Source organism: Chelmon rostratus, chromosome 15 (assembly GCF_017976325.1).
Source record: "Chelmon rostratus isolate fCheRos1 chromosome 15, fCheRos1.pri, whole genome shotgun sequence".
NCBI classification, from domain to species: Eukaryota; Metazoa; Chordata; class Actinopteri; order Chaetodontiformes; family Chaetodontidae; genus Chelmon; species Chelmon rostratus.
In genome coordinates, this window is record NC_055672.1 from 10,024,809 (window position 1) to 10,052,443 (window position 27,635).

General features: G+C 40.9%; 2 protein-coding genes across 2 annotated transcripts in view; both read right to left on the reverse strand.

Annotated features, from left to right (window-relative positions):
* Nucleotides 1–22,780, reverse strand: part of aqr (aquarius intron-binding spliceosomal factor) — a 48,881-nt gene extending 26,101 nt beyond the window's left edge. Inside the window, exons 1-24 of the mRNA XM_041953496.1 lie at nucleotides 22,689–22,780; nucleotides 22,116–22,220; nucleotides 21,554–21,610; nucleotides 21,086–21,126; nucleotides 20,947–20,982; nucleotides 20,730–20,850; nucleotides 20,421–20,561; nucleotides 19,339–19,407; nucleotides 19,072–19,172; nucleotides 18,881–18,957; nucleotides 17,854–17,918; nucleotides 15,475–15,591; nucleotides 15,234–15,347; nucleotides 14,763–14,866; nucleotides 11,854–11,956; nucleotides 9,018–9,138; nucleotides 8,386–8,527; nucleotides 7,423–7,601; nucleotides 6,237–6,404; nucleotides 4,242–4,411; nucleotides 2,959–3,200; nucleotides 2,608–2,757; nucleotides 1,803–1,872; nucleotides 253–363 (exon numbers count right to left, since the gene is read on the reverse strand). Coding sequence (XP_041809430.1) covers nucleotides 253–363; nucleotides 1,803–1,872; nucleotides 2,608–2,757; nucleotides 2,959–3,200; nucleotides 4,242–4,411; nucleotides 6,237–6,404; nucleotides 7,423–7,601; nucleotides 8,386–8,527; nucleotides 9,018–9,138; nucleotides 11,854–11,956; nucleotides 14,763–14,866; nucleotides 15,234–15,347; nucleotides 15,475–15,591; nucleotides 17,854–17,918; nucleotides 18,881–18,957; nucleotides 19,072–19,172; nucleotides 19,339–19,407; nucleotides 20,421–20,561; nucleotides 20,730–20,850; nucleotides 20,947–20,982; nucleotides 21,086–21,126; nucleotides 21,554–21,610; nucleotides 22,116–22,199 — 2,583 coding nt within the window. The 5' untranslated portion in view covers nucleotides 22,200–22,220; nucleotides 22,689–22,780. The remainder of the gene's footprint in view (nucleotides 1–252; nucleotides 364–1,802; nucleotides 1,873–2,607; nucleotides 2,758–2,958; nucleotides 3,201–4,241; nucleotides 4,412–6,236; nucleotides 6,405–7,422; nucleotides 7,602–8,385; nucleotides 8,528–9,017; nucleotides 9,139–11,853; nucleotides 11,957–14,762; nucleotides 14,867–15,233; nucleotides 15,348–15,474; nucleotides 15,592–17,853; nucleotides 17,919–18,880; nucleotides 18,958–19,071; nucleotides 19,173–19,338; nucleotides 19,408–20,420; nucleotides 20,562–20,729; nucleotides 20,851–20,946; nucleotides 20,983–21,085; nucleotides 21,127–21,553; nucleotides 21,611–22,115; nucleotides 22,221–22,688) is intronic.
* Nucleotides 22,781–23,537: 757 nt separating this feature from the next.
* LOC121618743 (zinc finger protein 770-like) lies at nucleotides 23,538–27,193 on the reverse strand. Its single transcript, XM_041954319.1, has 2 exons — nucleotides 27,089–27,193; nucleotides 23,538–26,765 (listed from the first exon to the last, which is right to left on the reverse strand). Exon 2 carries the CDS (start codon nucleotides 26,703–26,705, stop codon nucleotides 23,538–23,540), a length of 3,168 nt encoding a protein of 1,055 aa, XP_041810253.1. The 5' UTR covers nucleotides 26,706–26,765; nucleotides 27,089–27,193.
* Nucleotides 27,194–27,635: the final 442 nt, after the last annotated feature.

Below are 27,635 nucleotides of genomic sequence, written 5' to 3' on the forward strand. Positions count from 1 at the left end.
CCCACTGGTGCAAAATAACAGTAGATTACTTTATGATTAAATACCGAGGAAAGACCGGGGCACAAGGGAGCTTATATGTTAATTTTTCCTCCATGGTTTGAATATGACTATTGCCTTTTTAATATGCTGCCCTGAGTACAAGCTCTAAATTCTCCAGACAGCTTCAGTGTTTTTGAGCAGGGTGTTGGAAAAACTTTTCTGAGATCAGAGATGTGCTGATTTGGTTTGTGTGTAGATGTGTTGTGTGTTCACCTGATTTGAGTGTGTGACTATGAGGGTCCTCTGCTCGGGAAAGTTGTGATAGAGGTTTGAGATGATCTGAACAGCAACATCTGTCTTTCCAGTACCTGGTGGTCCAACGACCTAGAGAAAGAGCAGGAAGTGAAGAAGGTGTAAGGAAAGAAATGAAAAAAAAAAGCAGAGGAGAAGATAAGCACAATCAGAAGTTAGGTCACAGCACAAAGGCGCTTGCCTTGGAGTCACCCTAGTGGTTGTGACAGCTAGGCCATGGGCATGTCAGAACAGGCTAGGCTGGTGCCCCATCGTTAGCAGAGCTCAGATATATCCAATGCAACAAGGCTGTGGTGCTGCCAGTGACTGCACAGATGGGCACAGACACAAAGAGCTTCTGAAAATGCAGAAAATTTATAGGAGGCCTAAGTACTGTATCTCTCAAGCCTCCCTTTTGTACTTATCTGAATGCAAGTAGCACTTCCTCTCTGTATACAAGTTACAATGATAATTAGCCTCATATTTACTGAACTGGGGGGAATAGCACATCTAATCTACTAAATAAATATTCATGTAACAGGGTGGTCTTAGTATGGGCATCTCAGGTGAGTAATTTCTGCTAAAATAGTAAGCACAATTAGATATTCCTGCATAAATCAGTACATAATCAGCTCCTTGGTTTCCCGACATGAAAGCCAAGCAGAATGGGAAGTAGTGCGTGTTTGTTACGGCTCCTAACGACTGTGACATATGCCAAGAAGGAAGGTTAGAGCAGGTGAGGAGTGGAGCAGAGAAAGGCATGCATGCAGAGTTGTTTTATGACTCTGCTGACAGCCCACTTGCCATATTTACCTCGGCTAGCTGCACAATAAATAACTCAGACCCTGCCGCCAACTTCCAATCACCACATCAGAACGGCACTTTTGTCAAAACAGTGCGATAGCAACAGCATGCTGGAATGACATAGTACTGGATGTGTGTATAGACTGGGTGCATCCGTAGCTGTAATCCTATGTCATTTTATGTGCAGTTGACTATTTCATTAGTAATGCCAAAATTACAGAGAGGTTTTAGGGAAATTTGTCATCCCTCTACATGAGTGATGGAGATGGGAAACCAAACAGCAGCATATTTACTGGTGAAGGAATTCCCCTGGTGTACATCACTGAGATTAATGGTTGCAAATCGTTGGCTTAGGAACAGTGAGCTGGAACAGTATGCACCTGCAGCATCAGCACCCACTGGACTGATTTGAGGCTTCGCCCAGATAGCTTCACACCCAAGGATATGTCTGATGACTTTATAAGTATAGATTTAAAACAAAGCTTGTCCTCCTAATTACGTCTGCAATGTTTGTGACTCACTTTTTCTGTTAATAGAATAAAGTTGGAAATAAAAAAATGAAACATCAGGCTGTGTGGGGTATTTAAGTTTAAGTTAATGTTGCCATTTTCTATGTTTTCTAAGGTGATCATTTATATCTTACAGATTTTCTTTGGTTGGCCTCCATTCAATCTTAAATCTTACATGAGAAATGTATACAATAAAAACATCAAATACAAAATCCTTACCATGGTGAGTCCTGGCTGCATCCCAGCTCGAATGGCTTCAATCTGAGTAGGAGTGAACTGAATTGTATTCCTGTAAGAAATTAAATACATTACTGATATTAATAAACCTAGTAATTAGCTGGAGATACGGAACAGCCTTGACAGCATAAACACATTTCTATTCAAATGCTTTCATTATTATTATTTTTATTATTACTTAATGCTGCAAGTTTTGTTCTGATGTTTATTGAGACCATCTTAAAAGATTGCTAAACTAGATCTTCCCCATGGACGTGTTGTTGCTACCAAGATTTAAATATCAAAGTGCAAACCGCGAATTGTAAAACACCACCAGATGAATCTTACATTTTCATGAAGGGCAATTATTTTGTGACATTATAATTGGTGCAGGAATATTAAAGCATCTTCTGAACACCTTGAGTTGCATAAAAATTTCCAAGTGTAGGCATAACAACAACCAAAATAGCATGACAACATTACATGGCAAAGAAGTCAGTCAGTTTGAGACAAGCACGGACAAACAAATCTAAATAGTCAGGCCAACAGTAGGGTACCTATGCTAAACATCTGACTTGTTCCTCTTTGCTGTTATATACTGTAAAGATGTTTTGGATAGAGGTTAAGGACTTAAAGTATGCTACAATACACTTTTTGTATGTTTGTTAAGGAGTAACTACTTTTAAAGAGGTCAGCACACTGACTTCAGAGAAAAGTTAAAGTTTATCCAAACACTGAACAACCGTCTGACCCTTAATCTTGTTTAGGTGTGAACGGGAAGGCCTGAATAATGGACTTGACCTCTCACCTTTTGGGCTGGTTGTAGGGATAAGGTCCACGGTTGGGGGTGACATAGGGCTCAACGATCAAGGTCATGTCTTCACCTTTGTCCTCCGCTTCTTCGTCAGCCTTTCTCTTCCTCCCTTTGTCTGTTTTGTTCGAGATGGGAAATTTGATTCTGGTAAAGCAAGGAGGAAAATGGGAAAAGAGGGATTATGGCCATAATATATCATAATAATATGACATCAGTTGTATCTATTATACAAATTATCCAACGGCAAGAAAATAAAATACTAATGTCTATACATTTATTTTGATCAAGGTAAATGAACTTCAACCTGTCCCTTTATCATTTGATCATTGGATCGTTGGCTTTTACCTGAAAGGGAAGACTTGCAGTTCAGGGTTCTCCTCTGTGACTTTGATGGTGTAACCAGGGAAACACGAACGCAAATGGTCCAGGGACAGAAAGGTGTCATTGAAGTCCAATGTGGAGATCTGGTTTGGCATTTTGGAGTAATGGGCACTGCCTGGGTCACCGTAGCCGAGGATAATGTCGTGAAGCCAGTCTGGGACGACACACTCGGTGTTCATCAGATTTCTGATTGTCTCTAGCACTGCCTAAAACAGAGAGACAGACAAATATGTGACGGATATCAAATCAGTAGATTGCAAAATTTAAAAAAAAGTGATTTGAAGAGGAAAAATATAACTGAGGCACATCAGACAACAGACAGCCATCCCACAAGAGTTGGTTTAGCTGGATAAGAATAGCTTTGTGGTGGGCTGATGGGACAGCAGGTAATTTGTATGTCTGTCAATTAGATTTTAATGAGCTGCAACCTGTCTAATACCCTGAGCATCAAACATTGGGAAGGGAAACATGTTTACTTTTATCTCTGCCACACATCAAAGATGGAGAAGAATGTTTCTTGAATACCCATTAGTTCCTGTGTTCAAATTTATTAAAAAAAAAAAAAAAAAAACAGAATCATCTGTCATTGCTTTGGCTGTGAAAGACAGAAATGGGTGGGCGGAATTGGAAATAGCAGATTTAACAAAGCCGTAATTAGGAGCTCTCAAATAAAAGAGAGATGAAAAAGCGTAACGGCTTTGTGTATGATTAACATAAAAAAATCTGAATAAAATGGAGCCAAACAACATAAAAAGACAGGATTTTTCAAAGAAAAGTTTCAAACGCTCACATGGATAACTTTACTATGACCTGCAGAAAACTTCAATATCCATGGAAACGTCAACCTAGATTTAGCTTTCTTAATCTTCTTTATTAGCGGGGTTCTGCTGAGGGCATCTTTATGTTACAACATAGCATGCTATCCTACAGAAAGCATTACAGTGCAATGTTGGCTTACGGCCACAAGGGGATTCTAAAAGGTGAGAGAGAGGTGGGGTTACGTATCACATGAATATCCAGTGTGAAGGGCCTCTCACTGGGACCATTGGGAGGGCCTTGGGGGGGTGGTAATCTCAGAGTTGCCCTGGCCCCAACCTTAGAGCTACAATACCCAAGAGAGTATAATATGTGCTATACATCACTCTGGGGTGGTGTTGGTAGCATCAGAGCTCAAGGTCTGAAGATGAAGCACTCAAATACAATGTACACCGAGGGCTGAGCTGTGAGCTACAGCGTGGAGTCCAAACCTTGAAATTGTTCTCCTTGGGTTTGCGTCTCATGATGATGTTGAAAGTCTCATACGGGTCTTCGCTGCCACTCTGAATACTGCTGGTCATGTCTTGTTGATACTGGTTCGGGTCCAGCCAGACACGGAACGTTCTGGAGTCTCCTCGCAGCTTCGGCTTTGGATCAGGTCCTAAACCAGAGTGGTGGGGAGGATACTTGTTAGTTAAACCTAATGTCTCAACAAAATTAAATAAGATGTGGTGGCCTTACTGGTGAGGTGCAATATATGTATTATAGGTACTGATGATTTTAGCATAGCAAAACATTTTAGCAGCTCTAAATTAAACAGGACAATAAAACAGAAAATATAAACACTGAACCTAAATCAGCCAATTCAAAAACAACAATTGTAATAATCATTTCCATCATATCCTTACATTAAAAAATCTTTAAGTCTTTAAAAGAGCTCACTCTTGATTGACTTGCTACAGTACTATGAGCCCCTCAGGAAGAGGAATTAGATGTAGATGTATGACTGACAGGCCACTGGCATTAGTCTTACTCCCATAGGGTGCATGAGTGGTGCAGCAAGTACAACTTTCATAGATATCTAAACAGATTTTAGTATGGAGCTGCATGGTACAGAGCAGGAGCGAGAAACCCAACCCTGTTGGCCTCTGCTGTGTGTGAGCCCATCAATGTGTACATCTGTCTGCACACATGTATTCAACTATGTGGGCTTCATCAAATGCCCCTCACTAAAATAAGAGTGGCAGTAACTTAAAAGGGGAAGCTACACCCTCTACACCACAGGATAAAAATGTGGACAGCTGGGCCAAGTGTGTGAGTACTAAAACCAGTATCTGCCATTGTATGAAACCATCAGTTACTAAAAGGTGGGATTAAATCAATACATGATTAAAACGTGTTGTGTTGCATGTGTTCATTTAACTCACATAGAACTCACATTTGTGCGTGTATAATTTCATATGCTTCACAAATATTCTGTTTTTTTTTCTTTTAAGACATTATGTGAGTCAATTATTAGTGTCTCACAATGCAACTCTCAGCTCGTGTCTCCCCACACCTTCACCAGGTGCCCAGTGATTTATGTGACATCGCCCCACCACTCAGTTAGCCAGAGTACCACTTAGCCCTGTTGGGGATCTGAAAGTTTAACCAAGCTGACATTGGCAGGGCATGTTCCCTGGCAGCATGTCTATTTAGAAAGCCCTGCCCTCTGCATATTTAATCTAAACAGATGAGGGAGGAGAGGGGAAAGGGTGCTTCAGAGCATGGACACATGTTCCCACTGGGGAAACACTTAGAATAGCTGGGATGCAGACTAACTTAGGTGAATCAACCGCTCAAGGGGGCTGCTTTGGGCTGTGGGGAAGAGCACGACACGGTAAACAGAGGAGATCATGTTACCGTATAAACATATTTTCGCTTTCCAGGAAAGACCAGAGATCTGAATTTGGTCTGGGGGGATTCTTCCTGTGTGACACTCACACACAAAACAGATTCTCTAATGACAGCAAATTTAAGCAAAATGCAGTGGCTTACAGGTACAATGTCATGCTGTGCTCAAATCTGTTTTCCAGTGCTAGAACACATTGTTGCTGGCTATACCTTGCTTCAGAAATAAAGGTGAGTACTTCCTATATAACACATTACTGTATTCCGCAGGACAAGCACATTTGGTGTACTCTTACAGAAGCACATCTATCCCCATACAGCCAATGCAGCTCTTCAGTTAAATCCAATAAATAAAGCAGGGGGCAGGGACCAAAGCTCTCAGGTGTTGATGTTGACCTCAGGTTAATGGAATGTTAATGTGACCAGGTCAGGTCTCAGTGTGACAGTTGCCATGACAACACCAGTCTGACCCTCTATCTGGAATGTGTAGGTAGCGATGATTGTGCAAAGGAGGTCTGATGGGTGGATGTATGCCATGTGTTTTTAGTGTGTGTCTGTGTGTGTGTATAGGCAGGCAGGTGCACATATGAGCGTACCTTCTTCAATGACACGTCCCTTGTCATCCAGCATGCCCTGCACCTCGCAGCCTCTCACGTACACCAGGCCTGTCTGCTCCACGAAGGGCTGGCGCCGGTCAAAGCGTGTGCCGTAGGGCAGGTTGGGCCGCACCGTGATCAGAAAGCAAACGTCATGCTTCCGCAGCCCTACAGGGCGTGGGGATGGAGAGACGGGTTAGAGGGAGAGAAAAAGGGAAAGAAAGAGTTTTCGGGATACAGAAAGAGTTAGACAGAGAACAGTACACAGGGAGAAAGTGAGGTGATGGGGGAGTGAGACAGAGTAGTGTGGGGGAGTTTAGAGATGCAAGAGAAACCGCCCTGTCAGCATTTGCCTAATCTTTAAAACATGAAGCTCTAATTATACGATAGGGAAATGGCTGGTGGATGGAAGGAAGTAATACTTCATGCCTCCACTGAATTACAAAAAAGAAAGTAAAACCATAAAAGTGGGTATAAAGAAAGTGAAGACATCAATTTGGGATACATTAGGCCTACTTTTTTTTTAAATCCAGTAATCACTCCATTACTTCTACAACACTGGCCCACTGAGAGAACCCATTTATTTTCTATATTAATTAGTGCAATACACCATTGGCATACATTGTGTGAATATGTCCTATATTTTTCTCTGGAGAGCCATAGCAGTGGGCCCATTGTGCTTTCTATGTTACCAGTGAATCAATGTCTTTCAAGGCTGACAAGCTCCTGTTAACATTATCTACAGTGCCCTCATCAGCCACACAGATAGATAGAGAGGAAAACGATCAGAAGATAAAACAAAGAGGCTCAGTGTGAGGCTACACAGAAACAGCATGTCTTCACAGAGACACGTAGGTAAGGGTCATGAGTCAAGGCCCAGTAGGATGGAATAGAGTGGTGAGGGAAGACTTTATGGAGGTTATAAACTGCTTACTATGAGGACTGTTAAAAGACACAATAAGAGACAAAAGAGGAAAAGATGTAACAAGGAAATGTAAGGGGAGGATAGTGCTGTATCAAAATATGTATGAGGATGTGTTTCTTGAGCAATTAACTTTCTGTTAATTTTCCATTCTCATTATCTAGTGAGTAAAACAAATAAATAAATAGAGGATGCAAGACAGCAGGATTAGCATAAGTTCTACAAATGATGGACAGACACACAAACCCAAAACAAACACATTACCTTCCCATTCGTGCTTGATATGATCTTGTACATTGAGGTTAACAGTGACATCAGCTCGCACACGGGCAGGCCAGCTCTCTCCAATTTTGGGCTTGGCAACCTCTACTATGGAAAAAGAGGTGATCGTCTGAGCCATCCTGGCCCAGCCCCCAAACACCACGCCACCGTACTCTGATTGCCTGTGTCAAGGGACAGACACGACAAGAACTTAGACAAGCGCTGTGGGCTGTTGTCAAGATTGAAATCAGTTGGATTTAGGGCGGCACATGGCACCACTGCTTACTTATTTACTTTTGCAGGAACAACAAGCAAGTTGCTACATCGCTTGACATAATGGGAGCACTTATTATGTTAAGCCATGGATTTCCAAATATGGTGTACCAAATGTCACAGTCTTTTAATAAAATATTATCATTGTTCCATGCGACCACGTGAGAGGTAGACAGAAGATAAGAATCATCATTCATTGAAGTAAAGAAACAAAGTGTGCTGTAGCAGAGTTAATGGGAGAAATTTGTTCTACTTAAGCAGACAAAGCACGCATAGATGCTTATCAGTGTGTGTACAAGAATCCTATTTCAAACACAGAACATTTAAGTTCAACAGGATGATTATTTTTAATCTTATTATAACATTTATTATTGCAGATGAGTCATTTACCACTTTCTTTTGAGTATCCACTCCAAGCATTTTACTGCACATATGGAAAATGTGAGTGTGTGTGTGAGTCTTGATGCCTTTAGCTTAGGAAGGACTTTTTATTCCATGTTTACTAACAATGATTTCTTCAGACCCTGGAAGTTTCAAAGAGTGGTATAGCTATGTGACATTAAAATAAATTAATATTATTAATGTTCAAACACCTTAAATGTGAGAAGTTTCATTTTTGGAGAAAGAAAACTATGAGACTTTCTTGATAAAGTAGCTTTTTTTTTTTTAATCTCAGAATTAAGGATATCTCACCATGGTTTCATACGCCACACCACATCTTCTATGTCCTGTCTGATCTCATAGGTCGACTCAAGGCGAAAGAGGTTAAAGTTCCTCAGCAGGTAATCGTGGAGTGTCAGGAACTGGAGATTCAGCTTGGGCAGTGCCAGACAGCCTGAGAAGTCAAACAAATGAATAGACAGAGACAGAGTGAATAATAATCTAAATGTAAGAGTAATTACACACACACACACAATGCTCCAATTAGTCAATAAAGGGTCATATAGCATATTTTTCTCTGCAATTACAAAATGGACACATTTTTGTGTAGCTCTCTCTGTAATATCAACTGTGTAAATTGAAGCATCTACACCAGGCTACTGTTAGAGCCAGAGAGTAATATGCTTAAGGGATGCTGCTTGAATGATCGGTGGTTTGCGAGTTGTTGAAGGTGTCCTTGCCAACTAAAGAGGATTCCCCATGAGAGAGGTGCCAGTTCAGTGCCAGATGAGTGCCCTTAAGATAAGGGATAATGCAAGGTGTGGGTGTATACTTGTATGTACGAGACACTGAAAGCAGCGTGTGTGCTCTAGTGCGCGTAAACCCACGCAAACACACACAAACACAGACAAACACAATCACAGTTCACACATGCAAACACACACCTTCGCCTGAGTAGTACTCCGTCGGGACGATGTTCTCATCCCAGATTATCTTCTCTGTTGGATAAAGGGGCATCTGGTTAAGTTGCTCAATCTGAGAGATTCTGCGCTCATGACGGGATACCTGTGTGTGTAGCAAACAGCGGGAGACACAGAGAGGACAAAGACACAGACGGAGAGAAAGTGGGTTAATGAACAAGTGCCCCGCTGCCCCTTTGGCTCATTGTCTAGGATCTTTATCTTCTCTCTTACTAGAAGACGGATCAGGGAATAAAGAAAAAAAACATTTCCACAAAATCAGGTCACTCGACAAACCTGTTACATCATAACTCTTGGTAAACGTCTGGTTTAACTGAAGCCTTTCATCATCCTCAGTGTAGTTCTGGTGCTAGACATTAGCTGGCAAATGTGTTTTAACGTGTGTGCTTGGAAATAAATAAAAGCAACGGATGCTTCAAGGGCTAAACATTTATACATATTTTGGATCATCAAACCAACACATCATATGAATTTAAGTGTATTTATGTCTAGAGGGATTGCAATCAGGTCTTATGAAATCTGGAAGTAATTCAAAAGCACCAGGAAGCCTGCAGCCATTATGACTGGATTTTTAACACATAGGAAAGCTATTGAGCAGTTGCTGTATGTCATCACTGGTTATTTTCTTATGTATACACTAGGTAGGGCTGCAACTAACGATTACTTTCATTATAAATGAATCGGGGGATTATTTGATTAGTTTATTTACAACATTTATCAATTGTTGTGTCGATGGCACGTCAGAAAATTCCCCATTATACTTACTTAGAGCCAAAACTGACATATTCAAATGTCTTGTTTATGCAACCAACAGTCCAAAAACCAAATATATCTAATTTACCAATACATAAAACAAAGACAAGCATCAAATTATCCCATATGTTTGGCATTTTTACCTGAAAAATTAACCGACTCTTAATTACCAAAATAGTTGCCACTTAATCTGTTAATCAACTAATTGATTAATCAACAAATCACCTTTAATATCCACCACTCAATACCCTAGGCAGGTATTTGCTTGAACAATATTGTCAAACATTGCTTGCCTCTAGTCTAGTGCGTGGCTGTCTATTTTGTTGTTTTACAAATCTTTGAACCCACCATCTGTCCCACTGACTTTTTGCAAAGTCATTTTCAGTCATTTTACTATTGTATTTTTACTGCTCTAGAGACAAACATAAATAATTTACTCTGTCAAGGGGAGTGATATCTGCTTTAGAATACAAACCAGCTCATCTGCTCCACCAGAGGAAGTAAACAGCTTAAACTAGCCTTATATCGGCACTGGTGCAACAGCAGTACTACCTCCTGCTCTCTAAGCATATTCATGAGTATGTTCTCTGCAGCAAGTATGATTGTTCTGCTAGCGCGTGGCAGCGTTCTAGTCCTGTGGCCCCTCTCCTATTAAACCGACACGGTCAAAGATGTTGGTTGTTAGGGGCAACCTAAGGCGCACACAAATGAGTCCCCTGACATTGTCTCCTGCAACAATCTAATCAGATAATTATGAAACAGCTCTTCTCCATCGCTTCTCGGAGAGGACCTGGGGAGGGTCTGAGTGGGTAATTATGAATAACTGCCAGACAGTCTTGAAACACCCACTTTGGTGAAGAGGTCTACAGCATATGCATGAGTGTGTATTGGGGGACTAGCGGGACAAGGGTCCAGTAGTTGCCTAGAGGGGTTTTAAAAATGAAAATTAGAAGAGCAGGGGAAGGGGAACTAGAGAGCACAATCAGACTACTTAAAAAAATAGTCTCTCCATCTCATCAGCAATGCCTTCAATTCAACCTATGCCACACAAATGCCCACATAAAGCAGTAATTGGATTAGAAGTCAAACTCAACAGGGACTGGCAGTGGAGAGGGGATACAATATGTATTCCAAGGTCAAGAGCTTAAATTAATGACTTTAAAATGAGAAACACAAAACCTATTATGCCGTAGCGCTGACTGGCCAGTTATTGTTCTGGAAAATAACTGTTCACCAACACTGTTTGTAGAGGTGCACAAATACCAATTATGCAGCTTTTATGCTGCCAGCGGACAAGCACATAGTGCCTGAAGTATTACTTCATTACCTCCTACAACTAAACAGTTTCCATCTAATCAATTCCAATGTCTGAGGCATTAAATACTACTACTACAGAAAAGCAACAGCATCACATTTAGCAGTTTACATTCCATATGTCACTGGTACCTGTCTGCATTTCCACCCAAGATTATACTGCACCAGCTATAACAGGTTATTCTTCATCATCTATTACATCCCACTGTGAAGCCTGGTATAAAAGACACTCAACAGGGTATCTGTGAAGACTCAGTCATCTAGGTCATGGTTATCCAGGGAGAGCTGAATAAATGGCAACTGGACTTGGAAACGTGAAAATGTCTCGCCTCCCATCCAAGAGGCTTCTTCAAGGGCTGAACAATGCTTTCCTTTCATCCCTTCCCAGGATATTTAACAACTTCTCACAGTTGGCCTCATGTGACAACCTTAATGACTGTCGTTCACACAGCCAGCAATGGTTGCCATGGTTATGAGCGCCCCATAGGGGTTAAGTACCTGGGACTCCCCACTAGGCCAGCACAGAACTGAAAGGGCTCCTTGGATGAGAGGCAAAACGTTTTCAAGTTTCTACAACCAAGTCTAGTTGCCCTTGATTCAACCTTCCTTGGACTGATCAGGGTATTTACTTGAGCTGAAGCCACAACCCAAAAAAAAACAGGTTAATGCCACAGACATTTAAAAACTCAAATGCCTGAATGTACAATTTCAGAAAAGCTAAGACTGCACTTACCAGCAGTTCAAGGAGAAACTCCTTCTCATAGGTGGTGTCTTGCCCTTCAGGCAGCTCTGGCAGCAGACACAGATATGAGGCCACCTGGTGGAGCATATTGGGACTGTGGAGAAAGATGAGATAAACAAGCGGTTAGTCAGCTAGAAAATTTGCATTTGCAAATGACACATTTAGCTGACGCGCTTATCCAGAGCAGGGATGACAATAAGCAGATAATAACTCACTGCTGTCTGAAGACAATGATTTGGTAATTTAGTGAAGATTAACACGGACAATCTAATGTCTATTTATTTACACACACACACACACACATACATATATATATATATATATATATATATATAAATGTGCAGGTCCAACATCTTTTTTGAGACACTACCTCGCATCTGAGAAAGATTTTTCAAATGGCGACACCACTATATGCGTGAAGATACACAGCCTTATCAAATTCTTTATGCTTGTTAGCAATGCAGCACAAAGCAATACTTCTGTTTGCTTTGACACTGCACCCTTGCTCTGTCAGCATGTGTGTGTTAAGGGGCCGGCGCGCACCGATGCGACAGGATTATGAAAATCAAAGCTCATCTCCGTCTCGGAAAGCTGAGGCGTGGCTCTCTGCATACAGACCTGTTTTAATCAGGCTGACACACGGTGACAGAGGCAGGGTCTGGTACACAACGAAGGACAGGGCCTGGACACATTGTGACAGCTCTTGACAGCCACACGTGGCACTGAGCGACTGTATTCGTGTATGTGCATATATTCTGCTACTTGCGATGCCACGCTTGGGCAGTGGGGTGGCAATTCTGCCAATTCTGCAGTCTGATGGCCCAGTGGATGACCTGGCGTAGGTCATGTGGACATTCCTTCCCTTAGCAACAAAATAACAGCAGCACAACAAGTCACTGTGAGTAATGGAGATGACTGGACCAGGTCATGACTGACAGCTGAGCTACTGGCAGGGTAAGGTAAGGCTGGGGACATAATAGAAACTAGCCGACAGTAAGTTTACTCTATTGCATGAAGGCTGTCTTGGCCCTTCAGATTTTGGGTAAGCCTTTACACACACAACTTTATTAAGCTGACGCATAATTTCATCACTTAAGCAAAGAGCAAATTACCGAAGACATTAGCTGGTCAGTTAAGGGCACTGTCATTCGGCTAGCTACACACTTGTGAACACACAACCACAACATGTGGCAACATCACAAGCTGTTTTTTTTTTTTTTTTTTCAATTAAACAGAAAGGAAAGCAAAAAAAAAACCTACAACAAATAGCTTTCATGGATTCAACCAGAATTCAATGAGAAGTGGAATCAATAAAATCTAAACACTCCCTTCCAATGACAGGCCCATACCGAAGAACTAATCCACAGACCTAATTACACCAATTATTTTGACATTTCCAGTAGTGATGACTCGCTTCAATTTTTGCAAGCATTTCAAAGTGAGACATACTCTTTGATCTTGTAGTCAATTTTTCTGGCCTGAAATGACACTCAACACGTTTTATGTAACTGAAAGAACTGTCTGTGTGTGTGTGCGCGTGCGAGAAAATGGGTGTGTACATGTGTGAGCAGGCTATGCAATAATGCTGCGTTTGTGTGTTTGGGGGACTTAGCGGATAAATTCAGAGCGGCGGGTGACTGGGAGCTTAGCCCGTGGGTAGTGCAGCTGGAATAAACTGGCATTAGCGTGAGTCGTTTGGATGAAAAGTGCCTCGTTAAATCTGATCGGCATATTTGGAGTTACCCAGGAGCTGCTTTGGTGACAGTTGTGGAGCAGGGAACAATGCAGTTCCTGCTATATTCAAAACCCTAATTCTGGGAAAAGGAGCAGAGCTTCTAGAAATACATGAAATGGTTCAGCTAAGTCTTTACCTGATTCAGCTCAGCTCGGCTCAAAACCCTCTGCCTGACTCAAAGAAACTCAGAGTGGGTCTTAAGCATTTATAATCCACTACGGAAGTTAAAAAGAGGTGACGGATATACAAACATTGACTGCAAAGAGCAAATTTGTATTGTTCAAACACAGCACCTCTGAGCAATCATGACAAATAAAGACATACTGTACAAACAAATAAGTAATCAGTTACGTATTGTGAGTGTGTTATAGAGCCAAAATATGGTTTAAAGACCTTCTAGAAGCCTGAATAAAACATTTAAACATGTTATTAAGATATCAAATGCCAAGAAAGGTTAGAAACCCTGAAGTAATTACAAATTACCAAGAAATCGTTGTCTTTTCACTCCCCTTCACGCATGCGGACAAGTTAAAAAAAACCCACACACAGGCCAGTTCATCAAAGCAAGGGTGCTTTTTGGCTCTTTGGCAAGCTAATATGATCTGACAAACACAGCTGTTCAAAGAGTTTATTCTCAAGCCACTGCAAATCGATTAAATTAATGAGGCGTGCCGCGCTCTCTGGCTGGTTCCAGCTGCCTGTTCAAGGGCTCACTAGCTGCCATTTAGCAGGGAAGTCAGGCAGCAACGTTGGTGTTGATGCTGCACTGCAACACAGGGCTAAGATTGGTAGTCTGCACGTGTTCCTGTACTTTAATTGGGGCTTGTATGTTTTGATCAGATAAACCTCAATAAAAATGACAGATCTGTATATGTGCTGATGAAATGCTGGAGGGCTTCTTTCTATGCGAGCGTTTGCCACCGACAGCGCAGTAAGTACTTAGACGTGAGGCAGAATGGTAAAAGACAAACGGGGTGAGCCACCTCAAGGTAGATATGCAGTACATGTGCGCATTAGTTCTGTTAGCTAAAATAACACTCTGGTGGTACAGGATTTTAACATTAACAGTTCACTGTCCAATCATGCATACCCTCCCACCACATCCCTCCATCTGTGCACTGACAAGCTGCGTTGTTCATGATTCATTCTGGATGTTTTGAGTTACCTGAGATGCCCAAAGTGTTTGGTCAAGGATTCTCGAGTGTCTACTGCTGCTACAGTGGACAGAGCAAAGTCTTGCAACTCTGGGAAATGAGCAAAAGCTGCCCTCTGCAAAACAGAAAGCACAGAACAAAACATTCAGACTGATGTTCAAATAAACACCATCACAATAAAAGCACATTACTCGTCATTGCATATACTACTTTGCCTTGCTAGCATAAGCGACTCATATGTAATTACAGAAAAACATAGTAAAAAAAGAGAAGATCCTTACATCTATTATCAAAACTATGAAAATGAGATTTGGCACCTGGCAGTATCATTTTCATATTCATGTTAGTCTCCCACCACATGTACTGAAGCTCAATGAAGAAAATTCTGAGCACTTTTAGTTAAAAACACCACCTGAGCCAAAGCACATGGCTGAGATATGCCACTGCAGGTCTGCCCATCCCTCTTTGTGTACAGTTCTTACCTGCAGGGAGGTGATTCTGTCATAGTGCAGAGTGGTCATCTCCTTCTCTGTCAGGGCGTTTCCCGTCTGGTCATTGATCTCAAAACCTGTGTAGAACTTCAGCATGTCCAGCAACTACAGAGATGAGACGATACAAGTTACTTCTACAAATGAATGCTAAAATGAAAGCAGAGGTGATTTAGATGGCAGTGTGCATGCATACAATCATTTATAGGTCCTTGTGTTTGCTAGTGTGTTGTACCTGGCAGAAGAGGTGTCCCTCCTTCTCTCTCTGGGTGAGGCTGGACAGGTGGCAGCTGACCACCAAGTGAGAGTCATCCAACACAGTATTGAACCAACGCCTGGTGGGCAACAGGGCCTGGACACACAGGACACCATGTTTACAACACTGGGCTACATGCTTCCTGTGTGGCTAAAACACCTGACTGACACAACAGCTGTATGTAACTGGAATGTACTTAAAAACGTAGAGGGAAATTCTATTTGACATGACTGAAACAATTCAAGACAGATAAGTCAAATTTGCTGGATTTGCAGAAAAAAAATAACTACGTAAACATAACGAGTCTGATTTCTCTCCATCATGGAAAAAAAGAATTAGGTATTGTATGAACCGACCTCTCAGGGGTCAAAATAATCGATTGACTCAACAACCACATTTCCCAGCATCTGGACTATGATTATCCACACATCCTATTGATCCATGGTCTTTTCTTGTCTTGAGGTTATTTTTGAAACATACGAAACTGGCTCAGCTACTTCTATACTCATTATTTATTTGCTTGTTGTAGCACACAAACAAGGTAAGTACAGAGGAACCCTGTCAAAATGAGATAACAGAGCAGCTCTGGTAGGAATATAAGAAAGAGATACTGAACATGCTGATAATCTGACAGCGTGAGTGGGAGAATGACAACAAAAGGGGAGCTAAATCTATCACATTATTAAGTTTGAAAAAGAAGAATTACCCAGAAAAACTGCATTGTGAGATTTAATATGACATGGAATACTGAACTCCAGAACACAAAATGAGGATGAACTATTATTTTCTTCATTGAAATCTGCTCTTCAAAGGCAGCAGGTGCAGCAAGTGATACCTTAACACTGGGAGGATAGATACCTTTTTATCCAACAGCCATCTTTGATCTCAACACAGTCCTGACAGACAGCATGAAACAGGCCTGAAAACAAGGATCTTTTTTCCCCTGCATTCATTTTCAGGTCGTGATCAGAGAGGGGAAGTATGGATTTCAAGCAACTGAGGCTTTGTAAAAGGATAGCACCGAAGGACAGAAGATGTCTCTAGAGACCGTCAGCTGGCCGGCCACTAGCCGCTGCCAGGAACAGCAAGGCCGGCCTGTCAGCAGGCAGCCAGATGAAATCTATTGAACTCCCTGGCTAGTAACGGGAGATCTGCACAGGCAGCAAGAGCAACAATCTTCTGTGACACCGTGTCTTCACAACAGATAGACAACAGCACTAGCAAGGCTGCCTCCCTAAAAAACTGTCAAATTCTATGTTCTCGAATGAAGTCTTTTAAATGAACCAGTATGAGGAGAGTTCATAAAGGTTCCTCAACTTTATGAGTTATTTCATCACCCTGAAAAATGCCAAGTCTTACTGTGTAACTGAGGTGGCTGAAAAAATAAACTCCACTGCACAACAACTCCAGCAGCAAAGACAATTGCTCTCTGTGGTGCTGTAGGAGACACCCTTTAAAGACAGTGACGTGGCTTAAACAAACATTGATGATCTAAATGCACAAGAGGATTGTTCCCACATCTGAGCTGCACATTGGCCAGTCTAAGCAGCGACTAGACAAGACAAACAGTTCAATTTGATTTTCATCCAGATTTTTGGGTAGTGTTTTTAAATTTATATTTTTTATATATTTATATTTACATTTTTTTGGAAAATATGCAGGTAGTGGCACACAGCAGAATTAAAAACTAAAAGTAAGACATTGCACATTACTCTACACCAGCCATGTCCAAACTATTCCATAAAGGGCCGTGTGGCTGCAGGTTTTCGTTCCAACCAAGGAGGAGCACACCAGGCTGGAATCAATTAATCAGCTGATCTCAGTCTTCAGCTGATAACTAATGATCCCTTGATGTTGATTGGTTGGCCTGGTGTGCTCCTCCTTGGTTGGAACAAAAACCTGCAGCCACACGGCCCTTTATGGAATAGTTTGGACATGCCTGCTCTACACCTTACACTAGATATCAAAAGCCATCAGGCTGAATATAACCTGTTTTATACCCCAATTAAAGACCACTATTTCAAGTACTGCACAGCTTTGCAAACAGCAATGACAGAGACACATTGGGTGGAGCTGAGACTCAACATTTATCCACTGTCTGGTGGCCCGACTTAGGTGTAAATGTAAAGGACAAAAGGCAAAGAGCTGTGCAGAAACAGAGGTCTACACTGTTTCCTTCATCAGGACACCATGATTAAGCAAATATACTGTAGCCCTATATTCTTCTAGTGTGCATACACAGTGGAAATGAGCGTCCAACTAGTCTGTGTTGTGTTGTGTAGTGCATCATCTTGCACTGTAAATTTCAAATAAAGCAATCCAATCTGGGGAGTATAAATGGCAAATGGTGTGTCTTACCTCCAAATCAATCATGAGTTCAATGAATCTCTCGCAGTAATGTACTCTGTCCATGGATACGAGAGCTATGGAAAGGGAAGGAGGAAATCATGGAAGTTAGCACTTCACTTCAGATCAGGTAACACGTGTTGTCAATGACAAACGCAATCTGACAGACGAGCAGACATGATTGTAAGAACATACAAGGCCACAAAAGACAGGGAACGAGATGAAGCAGTGGAAAGGAGGTTGTGTACACATCACCAAGGATATGAGGACAGCAAACGCATGTAGACAACACCGAGCTGCCATGCTGAGTGTGTGAGCCTCACTATGAGATACTGCGTTGCCAGCGCAGTAGCATGCTGGGACCTCAGCCCTCATTAAGCATGTTGGTGTTGGTGTGTATGTGTGTGTGTGTGTGTGTGTGTACACTTAAAGTTGAGGCATGCAGCAAGCATTAGAGTGATGTGGATCCTGCTGGGCTTTAGACTGTAATCTACTCTGTCAGCTTTGAATTCTACCTAAACACACAAATACACATGTTCTGTTTTTAGCATTCAGGTGGGGGGCCTCTGTGTCGTTCTGCATTACAACATAGTAGTCAGTGCCGGTGGCTGTATGGCAGCTGGAGCACATGCTCCTTCGGCGGCTGCACGACTCAGAAAGAAAGGAGGGAATAGTGCGACTGAAACAGTGATGAGAAAGGGCAGTATTGTGTTTCTGGTAATATGGCCCTGGACTGAAGAGATGTGACCACTGACACTTTGCAAGCTTTATAAAACCTGAAGTACATTAATCATACTGAGTAGAGAGACCACATGCAAAGACCAGCTTTGGGACCAAGGTCACCGGGAGAGTCATTCAGATGATTAATTTTACTCAATACTAGGAGGTAGAAATCCACACAAGGGATGCACCTCTTTTATTGAAATAGGACCAAAATCTAATGGGCATTCTTCTTGCTGAAGGAATTCCACGTGGTAGCAGATGTACACAACACCACTCTGAAACCCCAAGGGAAATAAGTGTATTTTTTCTCGTTTACCTGATGGAGGAATTGACATCAGAACTCCGAGAAACTTTTTAATTAGAGCTGAGAGAAAGGTCCTCTCTTTTTTTGCCCTGGGGATGACACAAAGAAAGCAAATCAGAAATAGCTTAGAAGCCCAGAGGACACAAAACATAATTTCCTAGTCTGTACAGATCTGAACACGAAAGCATAGAAAATAAAATTACTGCTCAGCGGCGTCAGCATCCATCTTTTCAAATTTCTTCTTGATTAGATTCCAAAACTTCTGCAGCTTTGGAACTTTCCTCAGTTCATGTTGGAGTCTGGACTGCAAACATGACAGAAACAGATCAGCAAACAGCCAACTTTACCTCAGAACAAGTGTCATAGCAAGGTGGCAATTCTTTTTTATGAAATTATCAAACAGCATCATTACTGGTGTGTGCCAATAGCCACCAGAAAAACTTCATTAGGGTAATAGGTAGATGTCTTACTGGTAGGAGGCACATCCACATAGGCAGAGAGATGAGCTGCTGCACCTGCTCTCTGATCAAATCTACCTCCTGAGAGGGAGGTGCACAGAGAGGGAAAGAGAAAAAGAGAGAGAGCTGTCAAAATGTAGTGTGTATGACAGATTTTTATTATACATCAGCCCATAATAAAAGTGTGCAACTAAAATATTTAGAGGCCTTTATAGGATACAATCAAAGTGCAGGAGGCTATCGCAGCAGATTTTTAAAGTGAGACATCTGCAGTGCTTCCCTGTGGTTTAATGCGGCTGTAGAGGATACAGATGGGTGGGAGCTGACCCAAGTTGTTCTGCTCAGTCTATTACTGCCACCCAGTGGACATTACAAATAATTGCAACACTAAACCTTTTTCCTTCTTTTTTTTAAACAGAACATAATGCAGAAAAAAATCTAATTATTAAATTCCCAGTTAAGTATACTGTTTCAGTGCTCTCAAGTCATTTTGGACATTAGAGTTTATTTTTAAACTGTTAAATATCCTGCCACCATTATGGAACTCTGTCACAAGTGTTTTCAACCAAATGTGAGGGATCATTGCATAAAAATTGTGTTTGTGTGTGTGTGTGTGTACTTGATCAGGCTCTACTTGACAAACTGTGGTTATCTGTCCCTTGACACAGCAAGTGAATATACCACAGTGAAGTAAGTAATCAGTAATCATATTTAACTGTATTTGTGAGCTCAGGCTTCTCAGCATCCTAATGATCTTGTTATCTAGACGTACACCAATGAACACACTTGCCAAGTCTAGTAACCCTGAGTTGATGATATAAAGAATGTGAAATTTTAAAAAGCAACAATAATGCTGACTGGGTGGTTCGTATTACCACGGCTGTTCTTTGCTTTCATGGTACTATGAAATGCAATAGACAAATTTTTACATAAATCTGTGTTGACTAAAGAAATCATCTTAGTTTAAATCTTGTGAATATTGTAATCAAAATATAAGAAATCAAAACAAGCATTGTCACTGAACCTACATACAGCAGCATAAGACTCATAGCATTCTCAAAGTGACATATGGATATCAGAGTAGTGGTACGTACCAGACTGTTGAAACAGTGGTCCAGGAAGACCAGCAGCACAGTTTGTTCCTTCAGAGTGAGGCCAGCTTCATCGCCTGCCAAAACAGCTTCCATCACACATTTGAAGAAGAACGGGAAATGGCCTGGCTCCTTCTTGAACACCTGATACACATCAAAAGATATAATGGTGTTATAGAAAGCCACCAGTTTGAATGGTAACAGTAGAGATGATGAAGAACAGTCTTAAAGTATCTTGGATGTTATTCCTAAGCTGGGCTCACCAAGCAAGGACATTTAGTCTAAACTTTGATGAGGTTTAGCATTTCTTACCTCCCAAGCTGGGACATTCTCTCTGAATTTCTCATTGACGATGCAACAAATGGACATGAGGTAGGCATTGCTGGACACCTCGGCAGTGTAGTTCACCCACAGGTAGTTCTCAAGATACTGGCTGAAAGATGAGACAATAATGTATGAATAACTAATCACCAAGTTGAATTGTCACTTTTAACAAAAAGCGGGAATGAGAAGAAGTGAAATATCCCACCTGAACTCAAGCAACATAATTTTTCTGATGGCAAATCTGAAAACATACAGGAAAGAAGACAAAAGATAAAAAAAATAAAAAATGCATTCATTGTAGTAAACACTGCAATTTAACTCAAATGTGCTATATATTTACTTACTTGGACTTGAGAATCTCTTTTTCATAAACATCTTCCATGACCTAAACCAAGAGCAAAAAATGTTAAAATTCTGAGGAGTTGAAGCAAACACACAAGGCACCTATAAAAACATGACGTTTGTGTTTAGGAGGTGTCCACTAATTAGTGAAAGCAACACTTAACACCTCTTCACCCTTAATCTAAATGATTAAGATACATTTTTGTTAGAACTAAAACACATGTGACTGCCACTATGAAAAATACAGATATTAAGAATGTGTGTTTGCAACTTACTTGTAACTGTTGACACTAGGGCTGCAACTAACAATTGTTTTCATTATCGATTAATCTGTTGATTATTTTCACAATTAATCGATTGTTAAGTCTAGAAAATGTCATAAAAAAAAAAAGTGAAATGTGCTCATCACAATTTCCTAGACCCCAAATAACATCTTCATCATCTAAGATGCAGTGATGCATGTAACTCACCTTTGGGTCAAATGGTAGTTTATTCTTTGCATGAGGAGCCCAATATTTATTTGCCAACTGGAACAAGAAATAAGAAATAGTCGTAAAAAAGGCAGGTTGCACATCCAAAAGTTCATTAAGCAACACAGAAGCTGGTACAGATGCTGCATTACTGGGTGGTGTACTGGTGGAAAACTCTGAAGTTCAACAAGGTATATACTTTTCAGGTTTTTAGGTTGGTGGACATGTTATCTTCTGATTTAATACCAAATAGCAAACCATTTGGAGAAGAGAAAACTCTCCAACCTAGACTGAAGATAATGTCACAGGTACACTCCTCCCATCTGCCCACCCCACATATAACTACTTTTTACATATAGTAGGATTACATGACAAGTTTAACTTCTTTGCAAGTACAATTCAGGTTCACATAACAGATTTATTTGATCATTCACATAAAACTTTATAAAACCGACTGCAGGTGGGGAGACAATCTTTCTGTCTTGGACATAAAAACAGCACTTCAACACACAATGCCGGACCACATGTGTAGTGTAACTAATCATACATGTACAACGATTACCTGTGTGACATATTCTGCATTAATCTGAGACACAGAAGGCGCTGCAGCCTTTTTAGCGGGGGTTTCTTTCTCCACGGTGGCCATCTCAAGAAGCTACGATGATGACTGAAAGAAAAAAAACGAAAATAAGGTACTAAATGAAAGTAACCACAGCTACTCATTAACACAAACTGGATATGAATTTAGCTATTTGTACTGAGCTCATGCCTGAAAAATATGAGGCCACTACACGCAACAACAGTGCTGAGAAAGTTAGCTAGCAAGGTTGAAAACTTAAGCAGGTTAAGTTAATTGGTAAAGTGTGAGCAATTCTAAACACTATAACTACTCAAATACCTGCAGATACTTTAGCAATCGTCATATCGGTGCTATAATTTAATATATTATTATTAATACCGCGCCGTTAAGTAGTACGTTAACAGTAGTAAACGTTAACGTTAGCTGTTTCACAATATCAAGTGAGCTAAGCTAATTAGCAGCACTTAACAGTTAGGAGCTGACTCAGATAGCATTTTGGATGATAACGTTACTGTTAGCCCCATGCCGTCTCAAATAAAAAATAAAATCACGAACCTTTAAGTTTATTTTACCATGAGTGTTATTGCCGCCGGCTGGACAGTTGCTTACGCATGTACACAACCAAAACGCGCTGTGTGCGACTGACTTCCTGAATGGGTACGTCCCTGAAATCGTCCCCAAGAACAAACGTATGTTTTCGGTTCCTATTGTGAAAGAGTTCATATTTATCAAAAACAACTAAAAAAGTTGTAACTTAAGTAATAAAAATCATTATAAAATATCAATTTCTAGCAAATGTTCATATCAATTATGTACAGATGTACATAAGATGTACAGGTCCTTCATATCAACAGCTGTCAGTGTTCAACTCCAGTATTGTCTAATGTACCACTGTGTCCACATACACACAGTTTGTTTCCTACTGTGATACAGATATATTTTATCTACTGTGCAATAGTGCAACACTGTACTTAGTTTATCCATACCCACTATGTGCAGTTTTTCATTTTTTTTCACTGGTAATACATTTTTTTATAGTCTTTTTGTATAAAAAGATATTGTCAGGTTTTTTATTTTGTATTTTTTATTCTCTCGTTATTCCTGCAACTATGGCTTGCTGCCTGTAACACCAAAATTTCCCCAGCAAGGGATTAATAAAGTCTTATCCTATCTTATCTTATCTTAAATGTACGGCCCGGCCAAATTAACAAGAGGCACTATGAAATGACATGAAATGTTTAATTTACGAAATACTGAAAATATTTCAAAAATGTAGAAGTTCACATTATTATCGTAACTATTACAAACTTTGTATACATACAGTATACACAAACATCATATTAATTACAAATGATAATCATTAACATCATTTAACACATAAAAACAAACATGACATTTCGATTATCAATGAGTCAGCCTGTGTGTTCTGACATGCGTTGACTGAGTGAACGTTTTGCCACAGATATCACACCTAAAAGGCCTCTGACCTGTGTGGATAAGATAATGCCTTTTAAGTTTCGAGGGAGACACAAAATATTTGAGGCAAATGTTACAACGATTCTTCTGGGTCATTTTAGGTTGGACTTTAGTTGAACAAATACGTCGCTTACGATCGGTTTTGCTCTTAAAACTTGCCGTGTACTTGTCACATTCAAACACAGTGAGTGGCTCACACCAGTTATTATCTGGCTGCATTTGATTCTCGACCACAGAACTCACAAGTTCATCACTGGGCAGCTTGTTGCAATCTGAAATGGCTGAAACTACTCTAGGCTGACATGGTACTTCCACATTATGTGCATTGCCCTCATACTGATGTGACAAAGGTGGAGCTACCATGTTTTGGTTTTGGACAAGCTTATTTATTTCAAAGGCAAGTTCAGAAGGAAATGAATAACTATAATGGTCTGTAGCCTGATTATAACTGTTTCTCTGCTTTTTTCTCCATTCATTATTCTCCTCTTGTGAACTTACTTGTGGCACTGTCAGCCATTCAGCGCCTATTGCCTCTAAGCAATTAGATAAATCTCCATCAGTGACTGAATAATGATCAACACTGGTGTAATGTGGCTCCGGCTGTCCTCTTCTTGCATCCACATTCAAATCTGTACAATCAAGGTTTTCAGTGCATTTAACCTGGACACAGTTGGTATTTATCGTTTCTCCTTGAATATACTGTGAAACCCTGTTATCCTGTCTGCATCTGTGCTCGTGAAGGTTCAGATGACCACGCTGTGTGAAGGTTTTGCTGCACAAGTTGCATTTGTATGGCCTTATCCCAGAGTGAGTGACCATGTGCCTCTTGAGCTTATATGGAAAAACAAAATTCTTGAGGCATATTGGGCATGTGTGAGGTTTCCTTTTTTGACAAGTTATGTTACTTTTAAAGTTTGCTGTTGATTGTTGATTGACCGGCTTGGATGGTTTCCTCTCACGATGAGTTCTTTCGTGGGTTTTGAGATGTGGAGCTTGCCTAAACGCTTTCCCACACGTAAGACACTGAAATGGTTTCAGGCCTGTGTGTACCAGCTCATGCCTTTGTAGTTTAGAGGCATTCGGAAAACACTTTAAACACTGGGAGCACTTGTGTTGAAAGTTGCCTGGATTTTGCATCAATTTCGCAGTCTGTGTACTTTTCACAGTCACTCTGGAAACCTTTCTGAAGTGCACTTTGTTTTTCTTTGAGGCATGTGGCAACAATCTATCCGATTCTCTGTTGTCAGTTTGAGCAGACACTGCAGAAGGGGCCGGATCCAGGTGTTTCACAGAGACTACATCACTGCCGGGACGTGTCTCGAAGTCCTTCTTACGTATTTCCTGAACTGATACGTCTGCTGCAGTCCTTGTGTTAAATCCACCTAAGCAAGAAGGTGGTCGACTAATATACAGCGATCGTTGTTTGTGATATCGAGACCACAGGTGAGTGCGACAGTGGACCCTCAGGTGTGTTTTCTGACGAAAACTCTTCCCGCACATCTCACAGTGAAAGGGCCTTTGTCCAGTATGAGTCCTCATGTGCCTCTGAAGTTTTGAAACAAATGGAAAACATTTTAAGCATGTACGGCACTGATGCAAAGTGTTAATTCTCTGCTGCTTGCAGGTGGAATGGCAGGTTTCCCTATGCTGTTCTGCTGATGTAATTAACTCAGAGTCTGGAGGAAGAGACTCATTGTGATTACTGCAATTTTCACTCCATGTGTCTGGTTTAACAATGACGTTCAAGTCAATGAGATCTGCATGACTGGGCTCAGCAGGTAAATGTTTTATTGCTCCAGAATCAGACATTTTCACATTATTACTCTGTTGTGCAGTGGTAGGACGTTCCAGTTCTTTTTGGTTCCTATGAATTTCACGATGACGCATTAAATTACTTTCCAACCGAAACGATCTGTTGCAGATCACACACTGGAATGGTTTCAAGCCATGCTGTGTTAAGTGTTGCTGCCCTTGTTCTTCAGGCTTATGGCAAATACTCTGGCGTTGACCACTTGTATTTAAAATTGGCTCTGGTTTTATATCTGCATCCAACTTGATTTCGGTCTTGCTCAGGTCCTGCACAGCATTCACACTTATTTTACACTGGAGCTCCATCTCCACAGAGGAATTCACAGGAGTGCAATGGCTGATGGGTTGTTGTTGAAGTGATGACTGAGGCTGCAGACCTGAGGTTTTTCTGCCCTCACAAAACCTCTGTTTTTTCCTTTCAGTGCTTGCAGCAAGTGAACATTTGTTTGCAGTACTTAAGTGGGATTTCAAGTGTACCTTTTGCCTGAAGGCCTTGCAGCAGATCATACACAAGTAGGGTTTCTGCCCTGTGTGAATGAGAAAATGCCGTTGCAATTTGGATGGTGAAGCAAAGGTTTTGAGACATTTTGAACACTGGTGCTGCAAAGTGATTTTGCTTGCGCTGGTGCTGAGTTCTTGTGACTGCACCTTCGAAGGGGCCTTTTTAGAGAAAGTCTGGCCTAAGTCTTGGCCCCTCTCAATTGTTTTTGCTTTGTTATGAACTGGTGAGTGAATCCAAAGGTGAAGGGATGAAGTAAATGACTTCAAGCAAATTTTGCAGGTATATCCATCATGGGCATTGCATACATATGTGTCTGCATTTGTAGAATCAACTTGCTTCTGAGGTTTTGAATAAACAACATTTGAAATACTGTTCTGGGTCACGCCATCATTTGCATGTGGCATACTTTTTGGTGGATTTTTAATCTCAGAGGAAGGAAGAAAATTTTTGTGAGTCCCAATTTCCCACTTCCACTGGGAGGCCACAGAGGACGTCACAGTCGATGACACTGAAGTGTAATTACTACTGACATGCGTGTTAATCCCTGCAGCTGGTTTATCACCATTCGGCTGGTGATTATGAGTAAAACTGCCATCCCTCAGACGGTCTGTTGGAAGCCTCGAATGATGGACTTTCTGTAAGTGTGTTTTTAAATGCTCAGACTGTGTGAAGGCTTTCCCACACATTCTGCAGATGAAAGGCTTCTGGCCAGTATGGATGACATAATGTCTCTGAAGTTTATATGGCGAAGAGAAAGCTTTTGGACAAACAGGACACTGATGCATTTTTAAATGGACACCTTAGTGATTTTTTTTTATCCCAGATTGGTGATCCTCTCACCAGACCTAGAGGAAAAGCACATGACATTACAGCTTAAAACTAGCATGGAGAAATTCCCATCAGTGCAACTGACAACAATAAACAAGTGATTTCATTACTAAAAGCGACTAATCCCGCTATGATTGACATAAAAATGTATGTCTCATTATGTTCCTGACTGTACAATATTTACTACATATTACTGGCAAAACAGTATAATAATTTCCATTCATAGGACTGTTATTATTCGCTATTAACACAGGCATTTGACAATGACGTTAGCAACATAGCCAGAGTTTCCAGCAAACGTCGGAACTGGCAAACAAAAGTATGACTCACAAGTACTTACAATAGACGTCTGAAGTCCTATTACAGCTGATGTATTCATTTAAGTTGTCCAATATCTTTGCCTCGTTAGCTTTCTTGCTAACGATGAAACAATTTCTGACGTCAGCCTGGCAACGACCAGTTGCGTCCCTCAAAAAAAAAAGTACGACTGGAAACAAAGACTTTCGGTTCCTATCCGCGGCGTACCTGCAGATGTGAGGAGACCTAATGCCATGGGTGTTATTTTCGTGATATTTATTTTTTTGTGAAATTACACAATTATGCTATGATGATGCTAAGCATACCAATAGCAAAGTATCATAAATACTCTAGGAACCAATGAGCGTTGACTATAAAACAGTCAATTTCATTTGTTGCTCACAACAGGGTCAACACACATGTTGAATCAATTAGCAAAATAAAAACGTTTTTGTTTTTGTGTGCTGTGGGGTCCAAAATATTTTATAGCAGAGTTTTGTTGTAACTTGTTCTCAAGACGCACAGAGGGTGTAAGGTCCCTTCTATTAATGAGGACTGCATATAGAGTCACATTCATCTCTCAAGTGATT

What these genes read in the sequence shown, in the direction of transcription:
- LOC121618743 (XM_041954319.1), bottom strand. Translation starts at nt 26,705, where the DNA reads ATGCATCAGTGTCCTGTTTGTCCAAAAGCTTTCTCTTCGCCATATAAA.